This window comes from Penicillium alfredii (genome assembly GCF_028826965.1).
Source record: "Penicillium alfredii strain IBT 34128 chromosome Unknown utg000010l_segment0_segment0, whole genome shotgun sequence".
Lineage (NCBI taxonomy): Eukaryota > Fungi > Ascomycota > Eurotiomycetes > Eurotiales > Aspergillaceae > Penicillium > Penicillium alfredii.
The window spans coordinates 616,327-633,302 of record NW_026622707.1 but is presented as its reverse complement, the minus strand read 5'-3'; the positions used below and the strand labels follow the sequence as shown (position 1 = coordinate 633,302).

The 16,976-nt window shown below is 49.8% G+C and overlaps 6 protein-coding genes across 6 annotated transcripts; 2 read left to right on the top strand and 4 right to left on the bottom strand.

The window, feature by feature from the left end:
- Positions 1-1,002: 1,002 nt before the first annotated feature.
- NUU61_007787 (uncharacterized protein) lies at positions 1,003-2,219 on the bottom strand (the record flags this gene model as incomplete). Its single annotated transcript, XM_056658312.1, has 3 exons — positions 1,003-1,087; positions 1,194-1,976; positions 2,065-2,219. The coding sequence occupies 3 exons, from the start codon at positions 2,217-2,219 to the stop codon at positions 1,003-1,005; spliced, it is 1,023 nt and encodes a 340-aa protein (XP_056508605.1).
- A 4,782-nt stretch (positions 2,220-7,001) lies between these two features.
- NUU61_007786 (GMF family protein) lies at positions 7,002-7,719 on the bottom strand (the record flags this gene model as incomplete). Its single annotated transcript, XM_056658311.1, has 4 exons — positions 7,002-7,193; positions 7,301-7,431; positions 7,542-7,641; positions 7,717-7,719. The coding sequence occupies 4 exons, from the start codon at positions 7,717-7,719 to the stop codon at positions 7,002-7,004; spliced, it is 426 nt and encodes a 141-aa protein (XP_056508604.1).
- A 319-nt stretch (positions 7,720-8,038) lies between these two features.
- NUU61_007785 (flavin adenine dinucleotide pyrophosphatase) lies at positions 8,039-9,204 on the top strand (the record flags this gene model as incomplete). Its single annotated transcript, XM_056658310.1, has 3 exons — positions 8,039-8,224; positions 8,306-8,472; positions 8,571-9,204. The coding sequence occupies 3 exons, from the start codon at positions 8,039-8,041 to the stop codon at positions 9,202-9,204; spliced, it is 987 nt and encodes a 328-aa protein (XP_056508603.1).
- Positions 9,205-10,124: 920 nt separating this feature from the next.
- On the bottom strand, positions 10,125-11,104 carry NUU61_007784 (Ras family protein; the record flags this gene model as incomplete). Its single annotated transcript, XM_056658309.1, has 4 exons — positions 10,125-10,363; positions 10,462-10,737; positions 10,826-10,940; positions 11,093-11,104. The coding sequence occupies 4 exons, from the start codon at positions 11,102-11,104 to the stop codon at positions 10,125-10,127; spliced, it is 642 nt and encodes a 213-aa protein (XP_056508602.1).
- Positions 11,105-13,358: 2,254 nt separating this feature from the next.
- NUU61_007783 (SDR family oxidoreductase) lies at positions 13,359-14,579 on the bottom strand (the record flags this gene model as incomplete). Its single annotated transcript, XM_056658308.1, has 5 exons — positions 13,359-13,391; positions 13,465-13,573; positions 13,642-13,697; positions 13,755-14,064; positions 14,131-14,579. The coding sequence occupies 5 exons, from the start codon at positions 14,577-14,579 to the stop codon at positions 13,359-13,361; spliced, it is 957 nt and encodes a 318-aa protein (XP_056508601.1).
- A 798-nt stretch (positions 14,580-15,377) lies between these two features.
- NUU61_007782 (uncharacterized protein) lies at positions 15,378-16,640 on the top strand (the record flags this gene model as incomplete). The annotated part of the gene is made up of 2 exons (XM_056658307.1): positions 15,378-15,392; positions 15,462-16,640. The coding sequence occupies 2 exons, from the start codon at positions 15,378-15,380 to the stop codon at positions 16,638-16,640; spliced, it is 1,194 nt and encodes a 397-aa protein (XP_056508600.1).
- Positions 16,641-16,976: the final 336 nt, after the last annotated feature.

Here is a 16,976-nt window from a genome sequence, read left to right as displayed (position 1 = left end):
TGTATTTTAGCATAAGGCATTAGCATAAGGCTATTGTAACGATTATTTCTTCATCCATATCTCTCGCTCTATCCCTATTCCTATTTTTTTTTTTTTGGAATACATGGTAAGAGTACTCTACTTGATACCAGACTCAGTCCTACCCAATACAAACATATAAAAGTAGAACGCACTCACAACAGTGTGCACAGAATTAATGAGTGAGTGGAGTGGACTGGAGGGAGGATTGCGGATCAGATTGCCCCGAAACGGGATACAGCACCGGTGCCATAGGTGGGGCGGGCCGTTGAGATGGAATACTGTAGATATGCTGTACATATGTGTGTCTCGCCAAGTCTGTAACAGGAATATTGTAGTACTTGTACAAACTGTAGTTGGTAGTCAGGGCCTAGACTGCACATCCGTCCATGGTGATACAAGTCTAGGCTGGCGATCAATGGCAGGCCGCGGTGGATTTCTTGTATATTGCCCGAGTATACTATACTATGTACTATGCACCTCGCAAGGATTGCAATACCGGCGATGACGGCAGAGAAAATAAAAAGTCACCGGGGGGAGGGGGATTCCGTTGGTATGTACATCTACAAGTAAAGTATACATACTGACTATACGAAAATATCGGGAGTACACTTCATCAGATATCAGATACACGTGTAACCGATACCAGTGCACGTCAGAATCGTAGCTCAATAGCCAGCCCCAGTCCCAGGGCCGGCCCAACGAGGGGGGATATTGATTCCATTCTTGGTGGAGATGTTGTCCGTCTGCTATGTATGAAGATGCATGACAGGAAGAACTGAAGGAAAGAAAAGGAAATGATCGGAGACAAGTCAATCGGGTGATACCGATGAACAATGCAGGAAAATGGGGGAGTAATCAAGAAAATGGCATCGTGGGGGGAATGTAAGGGTGGGCATGGACAAGAAAAGAAAATCGACATTCGCTGTACGGTGCGAGCGTGGTGGCTGGCAGGGATTCCGCTGTACAAAAAAAAAATGCAGGTCATTCCTTGATCGCCAGGGCCGAAAGTTTGTCTTCCATGCTGCGGACGACTTGGGGATCGGGTTCGTGTTTAATCTTTTTTGGTCTGGAGGGGATTAGTTGAGGTTCAAAGATAGTAACGCAAAAAGAGAAAGAAAGGCGATAGAAAGAAAGAAAGAAAGAAAGAAAGGGAAAAAAAGGAAAAAACATACGGAATTCGTATAGTTTCGGCACATTTCGCTTGCCCGCATTTCGAACATGTCGATGCTCCGTCATGATATGTGGTTGAACAGACATGACATATGTAATGGACTCGACGCCGCGGCTTTTTAAATGTGCGATCGGGTTTAAGTTTCGGCGGATCGACATCGCCGGGGTAGCCATCGGGGTATTTATCGAGCTTGGGTGGTTGGCGGGGACATCGCTTGCAGCGGAGATGTTGACACTTCTCACACTCTTTGATCCCCAATGGAAATTGCGTCTCGCATAGGTGACATGTGCGATGAACCCGTTGGCGGACGGTCTTGCGCACGAAATCCTGGCCGCCAGTGCGCGAGGGCAGGACCAACGGCCCGGTCGGATCGCCAGTGAACATGAGATGCGGCGTCATGGGCAGCACGCCGCGCTGGCGGGCCCGGATCTCAGGGATCTTGGGCTTGGGGATGGGCGGGTCTTCATCCTTGGGGCGAGTGGGCGGGAAGCGCGGACATTTCTTGCAACGTGCGTGTTGGCAATTGACGCAGACCTTCTCCGGGCCGAAGGTGGTTTCGCAGCGGTGGCAGGTGCGGCGGACTCGCATGCGGATGGGTTTGGTCACCCGTGTGAGCTGTAGATCTGTGGGTGATTTCCACTCGCCCGGTTCGAGAGTCAGGCCGTATTTAGCGAAGAGAACCCGTGCCTTTTCCTGCTGCAGCACGCTGTAGTCGGTCAGCATGACGGGCTTGGTCGCGCCTGTAGATTTGCGAGCCGGGGCTGGAGTTGAGGGCGCAGGAGCACTGTCATGCGAAAAAAATAAATAAATTCAAGTTAGCTATGCACTGACATAGAACGCAGATGACAAAAGAAGAAAAAATGGAGTCGTACGTTGCTGTGATCGACTGGCCGACCTCAGGAGGACTGGCGAGAGATTGTCGCTTCGAGCTTGATCGTGGACGAAGGACGGTTTTCATGCGCTTGAGGTACTTGGACAAGCCTTCGGGTCTGTCCTCCAGGCGACCGGAGGTGTCTTGCGGAGACATGGCGAAAGACTGCTGTGACGGGAGATCCCGTGGGAATGCAATGGCGAATATTCGGTCGCTGATCGATGTAAAAGCCCAAAATTCACTTCATTCCGCCAATTCCACCAAAGTCGGGGTGTGACCGAGAGGCTGTAGTTCCGTCCCAGGGAGTTGGGAGACCCGGCGTGCAGGGTCTGGCGGACAGGGAATGTCCCAGCAAAAGATGTAGGGAGGATAACCCAAGGTCGAATGGTGAAGGTTGAAGGACGAAAAGAGAAAAAGAAAAAGGAACTTCACCCTAGGTAGGAATAGAATAGAATTAAGGAAAAAAGAATAAGAGAAGCAGAGAGAGAGAATAATTACCATGCAAAGAGGCAACCAGCTCAATACCGTACGACTGCGGAGGTTTCCATGCACATGGGCCTTCCGGTAATGCGGATCTGGCTGTACAGCGTGTATAGAGAGTGTATACACTGTGTATCCATGGTATGGGGATTGAAAGATTCGCAATTTCTCCGGCCTTGTCATTTGGTACTTTTCCGGGGAGTACTGCTGTACCCTAAACACGGCTGGGAGGTACCGGGAGCCAGGTACTCCCCCCGAGAGAGAGACTTAGACTGGCAGGTGGGTCTGCGGGAGTTTGCATTTTAGTTCTCCCCACTGGATGCTTTGGCCATGAGCTCTGTGCGCAGATTTAGGGGGTTCAGCCTGGACAGTACAGTACAGGGGGAAATGTATAGAAGAGATGATATCAAAACTGAAATATAAAAATAAAAATAAAAGTACCGTCTGACTACCCCCATTCTTCCTCCCCGTTGGTTTCCCATTGGTTTGGGTCTACAAATACATGTATGTATTCATCCTCTCACTCACTCGCCTTCCCCGACTCATTGGTCCTCCAAGTGGACCAGGGCAATTCCCAGAATCCAGCCGGGACTACCCGCCCAGCCCAGTGGCGTTTCCAGAAACAGTTAACTTCCACGTCCATCAGTGGGAGCGGATCGGAGAGGGAATAATCGATGTGCCAGATCGCCGTTGGAGGACCAGCGTTGAGCAGTTCGTTAGCCCTGTTTTTTTCTTTGCTTTGCTTTGCTTTTCCTGGTTCAGGGGTCAAATATCGGATTATTGAAAGGAGTGGATTTGCCGAGATGCCAATTATCGTCAATTGTTGCCTTTTATCCTTTGAACGGGGGTTCTTCAGCAAACAATTGTATTCAATGGATCCCCGGATGGAAACCAAGCCCTAAGAGTCATCCATTCTCATAAGGACCACTTCTTCATGGACTACTACTCAAAATAATGAGTTTATTTTTTTATTTTTTATTTTATCTATTTATTGCTCTCTTTCTTTCTCCTGAATACCATCAATCTCCCAAGACGATCACCCTGGATAATAATAACCCTCTCCACTATTGCCCGAAGGATCCCATTTCCGTGTTAATAATCTAAATAATCCCCCTGGATCCGAGGGGTGTAGCGTATGTAGCACAAAAGATACCATAGTATTATAGTAATTGCTGAACAGCATGAAATAGTGACAGCCATTCAATGGGCATCTCTCCCCGACCGTTCGGGGGAGACACACACCATGCATGCTGCATGACACGGGAATCGGAAACTGGGAGAGAGAGCCAATGCAGTGGAGGATTCGACGATGACCAGAACCCAGACTAGACTTGGCCTAGCGGTGAAAGGAAAAAGAAAGTACCCGCGATTTGACGGAGAACCAAATCGATCGTAACCATCTGACTTTGGGGCTTCGGCCATACTACGGCTGCACTACTGCAGTCTAAGAGGGGCTGAGGGGGGAGACCCATTGCAAAAATTAATTTATTCCTCGTTGCCCAACGGTCCACTGCGTGCTCTCTCTTTTTTCTGTCTCCCTTGTTTCCCAGTAGAGGTATATTAGCACGTCAATCTATGTGCTATGTGCCGCGATCTATACGCGTGGGACGCGCCGTACATGAACATCGGCCGGGATCGCTGACACCATTAGTCTTAGTCTCTAACTAAAGAGAGAAAAAAAGGCATTTCTTCCCCCGATCGCTGCAACCAAGTGGAACACCGTTTGAAGCCCACTCGTCCGGTGATAACGGCGATGAGGTACTGTTATATCCTATCCATAGACCTCGTATTATATACCTAGGATATACAGTATACACCCTCCCAAGGACCAGCGTGTTGGATCAATTATTATGCAACCCACACCTCACCGCCAACTGCAGAGCGGAACCAGCTCCTTGGGAAGAAAAGATACAATACAGAAAACTACAGTATGTATGTATATTGTACAGTACTGGAGTTTCTGGCAGGGTGGTTCGTTCCAATGAGGATCCGAGGTGGTCAGTGCCGTTGCCAGCCCATTGGGACACTCGCCCCTCTTTACTGGAAGAGAAAATAATAAAATAATCAGCTCGCGGATTCCAGGTCTCTCAGCAGAGCCCGATCGTCGGGCTCGGGTGGAGCTCGCGCGGGCAAGGATCCACTGTGTGGACTCTTGTGGACGTTCATTGCTCAGTCGAGTGGGGGCGGTCGGGATGGAAGTGGAGGGGGAGGAAACAGTGGGCTCCTACAGTCTTGGGGGCCTACATGTATAGTATTATATGAATAATGTTAATACGGTAGGTTGGGAGATACGATGTGGATAGGGTGTACAATGGTGTACACATGGACACATGGACATGTCCAGGCAATAGGAATAATCATTTTACAATAACACCACAATCATTACCTTGATCTGGGTCTGTGTGCCAGTGTTCCAAATCATTTAAAGTATCTATACATTAGAAACAAACCTGTTGACAAATCCAAGGATGACACTGCGAATCTCGGTCAAGTGGATCTGCCCCCCCCATTGTCTCCCATCGTCTCTATTATTCGCTGGATCTTATTGGAAGATCCCCCAGCCGTGACGCCCGATTATGTTTAGGTGTTCTGATTGTACCTCGAGAGTTGACGAAGTGTAGCCCACTGCAAGCAGGAAGCACCTATCCATGTGGAAGTATGAGCCCTCCATCGGACTAGTGTAGCTACGAATCCAACTATGAAGGTTTGAGTAGTGGTACATCCTATCCTAGGCCTCGAAGTGTACTTCTGTACTGAGTACATAGTACATAATAGCATTCCTATGTACAACTGTACAACTGTACAACTACATTTCCACCAAATAATCCCTGTCGATACTCTTCAATAAATACACGGATCGGAGTTATGCTCATGATGTCCATGAAGCATTCCACCCCAATCTCTCGGGTCCTGCCCTTCTGCATTCCTCCGACACGCTTCAAAAATTGTAGCCGCCTCTTGTTTTTTTTTTTTTTTTTTTTTTTTTTTTTTTTTCTTTTTCCTTTGCAGGGTGTTTACCCCCCTGCAAGCCACCAGCCATGCACCGACAGACCATTCAACGGCGCCACCCGACGCCATCGGAATCCGGGGCTTTCGCGACCACTTTTCAGAGTAGTAGGTGAAGAGACTACTGCTGCACGAGCATTGCTCGGTATACTTTTAGTATACTATACTGTAGACACTGCACCACAAGGGATACCGTATCCTACTCCAGTACAGTAAGGAGGTATTCATGTAAAAAGCAAAGGAATCCATCCATGGTCAGCCATAAGCATAGGCCATAATCATACCGAACCCTCGGGAGGGATGATAGTAACCAACCAATTCAAATTCCACGGCGAGCTCCGGGCGCAACCCACAGAGTTTTCTTTCCAGATGACCCAGGCAGCTGAACCTTGTCTGGCTGCGATAGCAGCGAGCTACTGTAGGAGGATCAGAGTGAACAGTATATAGAGGGAAAACAGGGGGCCGTAGCGGGCGATCATGTCCTGTCCATAAACCAATCACTCTCTCACTCTCCTGGAATATTCCACTTGTCTTTTCCCACTGGCCTAATCCGATCGCAGGCGTCTCGCGGGATCGACCTGAGAGGGTCCGGGATCTGTGCCTAACGGGGGGAAGGGAAGGAGGTGGATGGTAGATCATTAGGGCTGGTCTACGATGGGAGAGCTTATGAGCTTGTCAGAGCAGGAGCGTAGAATTCATAAAAAAGCAAAGAAAAGCAGCAAAACAAAAAAAAAAAAATTAAGAAAAAGAAATACAACTAGCCGATGGCGATCGGCCCCCAGTGGATCGGGTCCAAGTGATGGAGGATATCGACGTTGAATGGCCACAATGATTGACAGGGAATGAAATCCGTTCTCTATTTTTTGCCTCTGTTTTGCTCATGGCCAAGGGTTATCTGTTTATATATTTTTCTTTTTCTTTTTCTTTTTTTTTTCGCCACTGCCAACTAGTTCAGCTGAGCTTCCCCATCGGTCTATCCCCGAGTAATTCGCCCTGCCCCAAATATTGGACTCGAAAGTTTGCGAGAAATCCTCTTCAGCTAGTGACTTGGAATCTGCAGACGGCACCGTTGCAAATAATTGAGGTGATAAATCGCAAACGGGGAGATGACGCCCGGATAGGCCTCATATCACCTCGAGGCTCGGGAATGATGGTTGCGATGGCCAGCTGGTCTTGTTTTATGTTGATCTCTGAGTCAAGGACTGATCATCGGACATTCCCCTATGACATAGATGCGTCTATATGTGTGTGGATGATATATGGCATCATCGAAAAATGACAAATGACCAGCGTTCGTGCCTAGGTATTCACTGTGCCCAACGCCCCGTTCTATATAAAATGCGACACACTCCTTCATTCCCGGTGGATTCACCTATCCAATTGATCGTTATAAAAAGGTCTCTGCTCGACCATAGAATGAGACCATAGAATGCAACCTTCGAAGGACCCAGCTTATTCGGCCCCAGTCAGCCGAGACGCAATGTCTGTGATGTCCTCCTCGCTCTGCACCTCGAGCACCCGATTCACCTCGGCAGTGCTGCGCATCAGCTCCACCGCCCCAGCGTACATCATGCGATGTGACGGGTTGCAGTTCTCGGGAAGATAGTAGAGAAGCACGTAAGGGACGGAGGGACGACCCGAACTCTAAAGATCAGCGCGTCAGTGTCTGTCTCCTACCACAAACCAGCAGCGGCAAATGAGGAAGAAAAAGAAAAGAAAAGAAATCAAAGAAATAGACGGATCACACGCACCATAGTCAACGGGTAGCTGAGAAGGATGAACCGCGGTGAAGACTCGGGGAGATCATCGGCTAGATCCTCCATCTTGGAGTAGACTTCGCCATCTTGTGGCCGGATCTCCTGGCTCTTTGCGTCGATGATGTCTGACAGAGATGACAGATGGTTAATTGAATCGAAATATCGAGGACTTGATTCCCATTCATGACACACGACCACAGACTCGAAGTGCTGATGCCGACTTAGGAATTCATACAAATGATGGCTTGCGCATCCTTGGCTCGCGATGTGCCCAGGCGGAACTTGCGCAGCTTCTCCTTGGTCTCAGGAGAGAAGGTATATAGCCGGGACTCGGACTGCTTGTGGTCAGTGGTAGTGTCTTCTCGAGATATATTGGCCCACTAGCCCCAGGGCCCGAATCGGAATCTCACCATGCTGGCGTCAATATGCGGTCTGCGCAAAAAACAGAATAAACCCCTCTTTTGTCGCTGTTGTAGACTTCTGCTTTCAATAACACAGACCGAAGAAAAAGATGCTTGAATGAGTGCACGCGACAAGCAATGGAAGCGGGAGTGGGAGGCGAAGATTGTCGTGTAACTGCGGGCGGTCCCCTCCCCCACTTTAAGATCTGCCCCCTTCTTCCACGGGCAGACACCCAATTTCTTCTTCTCTCCTTTGTTTCTCTCCTACTTTGTCTCCCTTATAAATAGAGAGGGAGAGAGAGAGAGAGAGAGAGACAAAGAGACCCTCTTCATGCTCAGTCGTCTGAATCTTGTCGCGCGCCACGTCCCACGCCCACTCGGTCCCCGCCCAGTCCCCGCGCTTTCGACTCCGTCCCTGATCCCATGTCCCGGTCTGTCCACGATGACATCAGCGCACGCGAAACCCATCCACACGGCCGCGTGCCTCATAATTGGTGACGAGGTGCTTGGTGGGAAGGTAAGCTAGCTAGCCTGGAAGAATGTGAGTGGGAAGATATCAGAGAGACAGCATGGCTAACTGATTGTTCGCAACGCGCAGACCATCGACACCAACTCGCCGTTTCTGGCCAAATTCTGTTTCTCGCTCGGTATCCAGCTGAAGCGTGTCGAGGTCATCCCGGACGATGAAGAGGACATCATTGAGGCGGTGCGCCGCATGAGCGCGAGATACGACTTTGTCGTGACCAGCGGCGGCATTGGACCAACGTACGTATCAGGCAGAGAGAGAGAGAGGGAGAGAGGGCTTGACACATATGCAGTCTCCAAGTTTACTGGAACGCTAACAACATCTTTATCCATAACAGACACGACGACATCACATACCAATCAATCGCCAAAGCCTTCGGCCTAAAACTCAAACTACACCAAAAGGCCTTCGAGCGGATGAAACTACTCTCACGCCCCCACCCCATGCAACCCAACTTCGACTGGGAGACCCCGTCGCCCGGCCTTACGGCCAAGCTGCGCATGGTCGAGCTCCCCTACGACGAAACCATTCCGCTCGAGCAGCAGGCCGTCTTCGTCGCCGAGGACATGTGGGTGCCGATCTCCGTCGCCAACGGCAACGTGCACATCCTGCCGGGCGTGCCGCGTCTCTTTGAGCGTCTGCTCGAGCACCTCAAGCCGCACTTGATCCCACGGCTCACTGACCCGGAGGGTAAGGGCACATTCCGTTTCTTGATCAGCACCCCGCTGCCTGAGAGTGCTGTGGCGCCGTTCTTGACGGAGCTGGCGGCCAAGGCGGAGCCATTAGGTGTTAAGGTTGGCAGCTATCCGCGCTGGGGGAAGAAGCGGAATACGGTGACTCTGGTTGGGGCTAATAAGGCTTTTATGGAGTCTTTGATCCCGGAGGTCGAGGCTGGCGTGCAGGGGACGCTGGTTGCGCATGAGGATGAGCTGGATCCGGCGTCGGACTCGGAGCATGTCTATAGCCAGTAGGCTTGTTTGAGGGATTGTAAATTCTTGGTTCTTGGTTGCGGTTCTTGGTTGTGAATGTGTAGTCTTGTTTAGTTTACTCGATAGAGCATCGCAAGATACACTGTAAATCAATATAACTATTTTGATATTTTATATGGTGAGTATCTCAGCTTGAGAAATCCTATACTATCAAGACACATCCATGGATCAAGGCAAAGCCTGTTGAGAGTAAATAAATGGATTGCATCTACCTACCTGGATGGTCATCTTCCACACAAAATTGATGCAAGAGCATACCTCTCGCAGGTCTGTGTTAAATACGAGAAGATCAAGACATGGACAAGCCGCGACTCAATCATAACACGCCCAAAGAATGGCACTATAGAGAAGAAGAAGAACAAATGATATACCCACTCAAGTGGTATTGACAGCCAGGTCACCACGATATCAAGGGCAGAGATGAAAAGAAAATGATAATAAAGTATGACAATTCTTTCGAAAACAGAGTACCAACAAATGAAAAAAAGAGAAATGAAAAATGAAAATAACAGACACAAATCGGAACAAAAAGGGGAATCAAAATGTTTCATGAGACGAGGTGGGCGTCACTGGTCGGGCAGTCATCATGCAAATTTGCGCGCCTTCGATGATGGAACCCATGAAATCCACAACACAATAACCAACAAGCCACTTTTCCTTTGGTGTTTTCCGAGGCTTCAGCCTTCAAGGCTGAATGTTTCCAGAGTCTCCTTCCTCTTCCTTTCTCCGTCGTCCATGAGTGTGGAAATAGCGGGTAGTGGCAGGGTTCGACCTTCACATCCCAGCGAATCCATACTCGTATGTTTCCAATATTTTTTTTTGTCGTGTTTGATCTGCGTGCCATTGCATGGGATTCGACTCGAAGCTTCGGCGCGTGTCCATAGGTGGTGGTGATGGGTGTTTTACATGATAACGCACTTGGAGCAGCAGCCGGCGTTCTCACCGGGCTCGCTCACGTCCATCTTGCCCTCTGGTGCGCGGGCACCGAACGCGCCAGTGCCAGAGGGGTAAGAGGACATTTCCTTGTTGTAGCGGCGGATTTCACGGACGAGGTCGTAGAAGGCGTTCTCGACGTTGATGCGCGACTTGGCCGAGGTCTCGATGAACTTGCAGCCGAACTGTCGGGCCAGGGCCTCACCCTCTGCAGATAGAAAGTTAGCAACACGAGTCAAATGAACCCCCCTCAACCACCAAACCAAACATGGGACCAATCCACCGCGACGTAATTTCAAGTCATACCTTGCTCCGAGACTGCGCGCTCCTTCTCCAAATCACACTTGTTGGCCACGACAATAATGGGGAAATAGTCCTTGTCCTTGACACGCAAGATCTGCTGTTGGAAGGTCATGATTTCTTCGAAGGATTGGCGCGACGTTATCGAGTAGATGAGAAGGAAGCCCTCGCCCGTGCGCATGTACTGTTCCCGCATTGCCGAATACTCCTCCTGACCCGCCGTGTCCAGGACGTCCAACAAAGCGACCTCATCGTCGATCACGCACTGCTTGCGGTAGGAGTCTGGGAGGGAAGAGGAGAGTCAGCGGTGACCCAAAACAAAGGGGAGAATTCGATTCAATTCCCGAGGTGATGAAGAGGGGGCACTCACCTTCGATTGTCGGGTCATACTCGTCGACGAAGTGGCTCTGGATCAGCTGGATTGTCAAGCACGACTTGCCGACGCCACCGCCGCCGACAACCACCAGCTTGTACTCTCGTAGGAACTGCGGCGAGGAAACACAAAAAAAAATCAGCCATTGTGCTCGACACACCGACGCGAATGGCGGGTCGTGTTTCGATGGAGGTGGCAAGGGAGGCCGGGGGCACGGGCAGAGGGCCAGGTTGGCGGTCTGGAGAGGAACGACTTCAAGCTCACCTTAGAAGCCATTCTGAAGCGAAAAGATCTATTGGTGCCAATCGGACCGGGGCGACAAAACGGAGCAACAGAAAATGGGACCGAAGAAATCAACAGGGGGGGGGTATGAATTCTGGGGTTTGAAGGCGGACCCTGAGGTGTGAAGAAAAGGGAAAAAAAGAGAAAAAGAAAAAAACAAGAAACGAAAAAAAGGGTTCACGAGGACCCAGCAGGATGAGTGTAGGGCGGAGTCCACACAAGGCGACAAGCTCTCTCTCTCTGGGGGGGAGCTGATTAGGGGGAGAATTAAGGAGGATCGGAGTAAACGGGAAGAAATCAAGAAGTGTTCTGGCGAGCTTCTTTCTACGGTGGAGACCCGGGCGCGAGGCAACGGAGAATTCGACAATATAAAGAAATAAGCGCGATTAATATAAAGACTAATTAGAGACCAAACAGAGAGGAATAAAACAATAACAAAAATAAAATAAGAATAAGAATAAAAAAATAAAAAAAAAGTAGGGAAGTTCAAGAGATCCGCAGAGCGAGGCTTGAGAAAAGGGGAGATGTTGATGCGAAGGAGGTTCTTCTTGCTTTGTTATTATTTTGTATTTTCTTTATTTATTTCATATTTATATGTTTTCTCTATTCTCTTTTTAATGCCTGCTGTTTCTCTTCGTATCCCCTATTTTTCTTGAATTGTTCTCAATGGATGGCCTCAGGACCAGACTTTGGTACACTAAATATCGAGGGGATCTCCCCCCCCCTTTTCCCTGACTCCCTGATTCCCCTCTTTGGAATCCTTCGAAGATTCCCATTCCCCTCAGACGCTATCAAACACACCCTTACTCTGTGCTAGATACTCCCATTCTCTCTCTGAATTGCAGTCCAGCTCTCCAGACACGAGTGGATCCCCTGGTGGAGATGGGTCCCTTAGGGCATCGGGCTAGCCTGGGGCGCTAGCTGTGATTTCTCTCTCTGCACCCGACCAGTGGATGGTGGCTACCCGAATATCAAGAACCAGAGAGGCGTTTGTAGTGGAGTATGGACCACCAGAGTCAAATCAATCATCAATTTGAACTGCTGGAACTGGTCCTCGACACCGCCAATGCATCTTGGCTTTCTTTTCAAGCCTGCAGCACCTTGCAGCGGGATTGCATCATTCCACGGGATCTGTCAACTGCGGATACATCTCGACACATCTCTCGACTATAATCAACACAACTAACCAAAGAACAAAGAACAATAACGAGAATAAGGATCTATCTTGCTTCGTTCTCTTGCACGGCAATTCCTGCCCGCCTTTCCCCAACACACACTTACCTCACGAGTCACATCACTGACATCTGCGCTCGCTGCAGATCAGGAAATTGATTCCTCTGATTTTCCTCCGACTCGGGGGACTTGGGGGCCTGTTCTCTCCACATTTTCTCAGCGGATACACCCGATTGCTGGGATTTATGGTGTGTCTGTGTCTGCTTCGACAAACCCCGCCTGCACCATGACTCGGGGATTCCGGGATCTTCACTGCGTGCAGCGTCACATCCCACGTCACAGTGCGAGATGGGCAGGGATTATCACCGAAGTATCTTTCTCTCTCTCTCTCTCTCTGTGTGTGTGTGTGTGATTGTCTATTTTGGATTGTCTCATCCAAGGCTCTCTCTCGGCTCTTTAACTTCGATCCGGCTGTGGTGCTGGGTTTCCATGGATGTGCAAACTCAGATTCAGCCATATTCTGATGGTTATGATTACTCAAAAGATAATTGTATAATTGGTTTCCTGCAAACTATCAGTGGATATGTTGACTGTTTCAACCCGGCGCCACGGCTTGGGACTATATCGGCCGTGTAGCTGCAGGGCCCTCCCGAGGCCGGTCTCGTTGACAATGTGGGTTTCTTAAAGGATCGGCCTTCAAACGCACTGGTTCTGATAGATAGGATAAGTCTTGCTATTAGCGAGGGCCATGTTTTAGTCGATATCTTGTCTGAAAACTATACTTCAATCCTCGCTCACATTCATATGATCGAAACGACTAGGCCTTGAGTATAGAGAAGTTTAGATCTAACAGTATTCTGTTCATTCGGGAGTCCAGATCAATCTCCGACCATGTCCTATGTTCTTCTACTTTATCTTGTAGTACAGTCCAATTCATATACTATGCTCACATGACTGCAATAGGCTGCAGCATGGGCAACACAAGCATTTATACGCGGCATTGAACTCGCACATTGCGGAACCATGCACACTGGAAGCTTATCTATGTATCCTGTACATCGTGACGCATGCCACTTCAAGACTTGCGGTGCATCACACCGGCAGAGGCCTGCTCCATGGTTAGTTAAACGAGTCCTAAACAAATGCTCATATTTTGAACAGCCCAACTGTTGGTTACATACCTGATGGCTGGGGAAGACCAGGGTATCCGCAATGACGACGTTCTCTCGCCGCCCTGCAGCAAAGACAATGACTTCGGCAATGTCGTCGCCGGTCAGTGGCTCGCAGCCCCTGTATATAATCAGCTACATGTAACTTATATAAAGGGCTGGACAACTCGGTTATCGGTTATCGCTTACTTGTAAACAGCATCGGCCTTGGACTTGTCGCCATAGAACCGCACGACCGAGAACTCCTATCCAGCATTAGCTTCTGTGGAGCATGACAAGGAAGAGAGTAGTATCATCCATACCGTCTCCACCTGGCCAGGATCGATTTCAATAATGCGAATCCGAGATGCAATGAGCTCCTTCCGCAGCGCATCTGTGAAGGATCGGACAGCCGCCTTGGTGGCACAGTAGATACTCCCACCAGAGTAGGGCTCGCGGCCAGCAATGCTGCCAATGTTAATGATATCGCCACGGCCGCCTTCGTCCCTTTTCTTAAAGATCGGGAGAATGGCCTGGGTCATGTTGATGAGACCGGTGACATTGGTGTTGAACATAACATTGATGTCCTCGGGCTCGATTCCAGGAGCCTGGGCAACACCCTTGACCAGACCACTAGATAGCGAGTGGCATGATAAGAAACCACACAGATCTTGTAGAGTAGTTTACAGAGATACTCACGCGTTGTTGACCAGTACATCAATCTCCTTAAACTCCTCCGGCAGAGACGGCACAAAGCCGTTGACATCGGCCGGGTTGCTAACATCCAGCTTCACCGGAAGCACCTTGACACCGTCGCCAACTTCTTCTTTGATCTCAGCCGCGATCTGCTTCAGCGCGTCGATGCGCCGCGCAGTCAAGATCAGTTTGAGGTTCTTAGGCGACGTGCGCGCAAATTCCTTGGCAGTGCTCTTGCCAATTCCCGATGAGGCGCCCGTGACCACAATCGTCTTGCCTTCGAGGCGCTTAGCCATTGCTGAAGTCATGGTGCGTCGGGGTGAAGCCGGATGAACGGGTAGAGTAAACGGGTTATTGGGTTGCTTGGCGGAGGAGAACAAGATGGTTGATCCGGGGGATGAGAGGCTGCGCAGAAATCCAATTGATCGAGTCCACGTCCTTACACTGTTCATGAAGGGGTGTTTCTTCAGGAGTCAACGGTGGATATCGTCAAAGAAATCGACAGAAGACGTGCGGGGGGTCCCCTCCCTGGCGTCATATCGGGTTATGTAATCGGCTGAAGGTTGAAGCGGCTCGGCTTTCGCTCCGAGTATTCGAGAACCTCAATATACTCGTGCTGTCCATAAATAGCGGATGTTTGTGGCTATTGTTTGGTGTTCTTTGTTGGAGTGACTGAGTTGATGCACAATGGCACTCTCTAACGTTTCCTTGACCAGTCAAAGAGTGCACTACTCTTTAAGAGCAGGGTTGGTTCAAAGAAGATCAAACAAGGCCCCAAAGAACAAGAAATGCCATTAACAACCCCGTCCTTGGGCTAAGAATACTTTCTATTTTTGAAGACAAAGATCTTGAATTAGATTGTCTGCCTCAGTCCTGGGACAGCAATGGGTGGCAGACACCGTCAAGGCTATCGATGTATAAGACAGAGGACGGGTCCGTCTGTCTTGCAGGATTGTCGGCGTTCACCAATAAAAGCACACTTGTTGGTGTCTACCGTGCTTTACTTCGAATCTTGCATGGCCACTCCAGAGTGTTTGGTGTATTTATCGTTGTGGTTGAACCGCGCCTCAGAATATCATTATCTCTCACCTCTTGCGTTTATACTTCTTTACTTTCACCTTCACCTATCCTTGTATTCCCTACCCCCCTGCATCGTTCTGTCTTCCTTTCTACTAAGCCTCTTTCACGAAACGTGTGTGTGTACACCTCTTCATCTCTGCACTAACTGCTCTTACCGTGGAGAATGCGAGATGGCTGCTGATATGGTATGATAGCTCCTCTTCTCACTCAAATTTGACTTTGATATCTTCATTGATAGCTAACTATGGGTATAGGGGTCTACGTGCACAGAGATCCTACAGCGGGGCCACTTTGACTGGGCCGAGGATGTCGAAGATGAGCTTGAGAGCATGACGCTCTGCCACAGTGCCGGTCTTGGTTCATTTGAGGCGTCCTTACTCTCACATCATCTGGAGGACCACGATGTCTATGAATCCATGCTCTCCTTGAGCGACACCGCCGCGCCCCAGTCGTCTATCAGTAGCGATGAAGCTGCGTGCATCGCCCCAGAGGAAGAGTCAGCTTCAAGCGCCCACCTGGAGCACAGAGAGCAGCCGGCCGTCGATTACCTCACAGCAGCAGATGTGGAGAACGAGTTCGCGTACCGCAACGTCCTGGTAGACTGCGAAGACGAGGCATCTCCCATCCATCATTTCAACTGGATGGGGACGCCAGTGTACGAGCACAGCGCCACACCACCCGAAGAATCTCTCGCTGTGATCCTAGCAGGCCCGAAAGTGCCTCGACTCGGCGATCAATACCGGATCGCCTCGATCCTCCAGCGAGCCTCGCGCCTCATCGACCCAGTTCTCACCACGCTGGATGGCACAAGAGAAAACTTGTTGAAGCTGTGCGGCACAAAGCTCGTGCGTGCATGCGCTGGCAACGTCTTCAAATTCTACACCCCCCACGGGGTGTGGATCGCCGATTCCAAGGAGATGTCGGGTGATACGGTGCCCGATAACGGCAGTCTGGACACCTACCAGGCCTCTAATCTAGCGATTGGCAATGGGTTCGTACAATCGAGCAGAATCCCCTCTCGCAGCCAGTGGGAGCTGGCTCGAAACGAGAAGCTCGCTACATCAAACAAGCCTTCTTCCCCGCCGCGCAGGCTTACGTGGAAGCCGCAACCTTCACCGCTGCTCCAGTCGATGGTGGCTGAGCCAGATGAGGTAGAGGTGAACGACGGAGAGGTGAAAGAAGTGGCAGTTGATTCCCCCGTAAAAGACAACAAGACAGTCCACCTTGTGAAGAAGAAAATCTGGCGTCGTCTGGCTTGTCCGAGTCTTACTGACTCCAAGGCTGAATACTTTTCGTTTCCACCTCCGGTCTTGGAGAGATCGTCAAAGAAGAAGTTCTCAGTGCGCAGGCTCGCAAAGAAACTGAGCCGCTCGATCTTGGAGGTTTTCGGCAGTGTGAGGCCTGCTACCTTTATGTCCGAACCTTGTCGTTGAGGTCAAGTAAAGGAGGACGGGTAGGATTGAGCCTTTGAATGTATGACTGAACCTTGCATCGTAGGCTCTGTGATCCCCTAGGAAATATGAAGCTACCTACAATTGGATAGATACGGAGTGGTTGAGCCACCGTGTGAGGGATGAAGCTTACCTGTACATAGGCTGGTGTCCCGTCTAGGGGTAACGAATGAAAGAAGTGATAGATCTATTACATCGCTGACCTGGAAGAATATACTGGGCTCGAATTTGGAGGAACTTGCCTACCCATCAATGTCTTCATTATCTACTTGTTTCTATTCGGTGGCTATGTGCTTCAATACATTTTCATATCAGGGC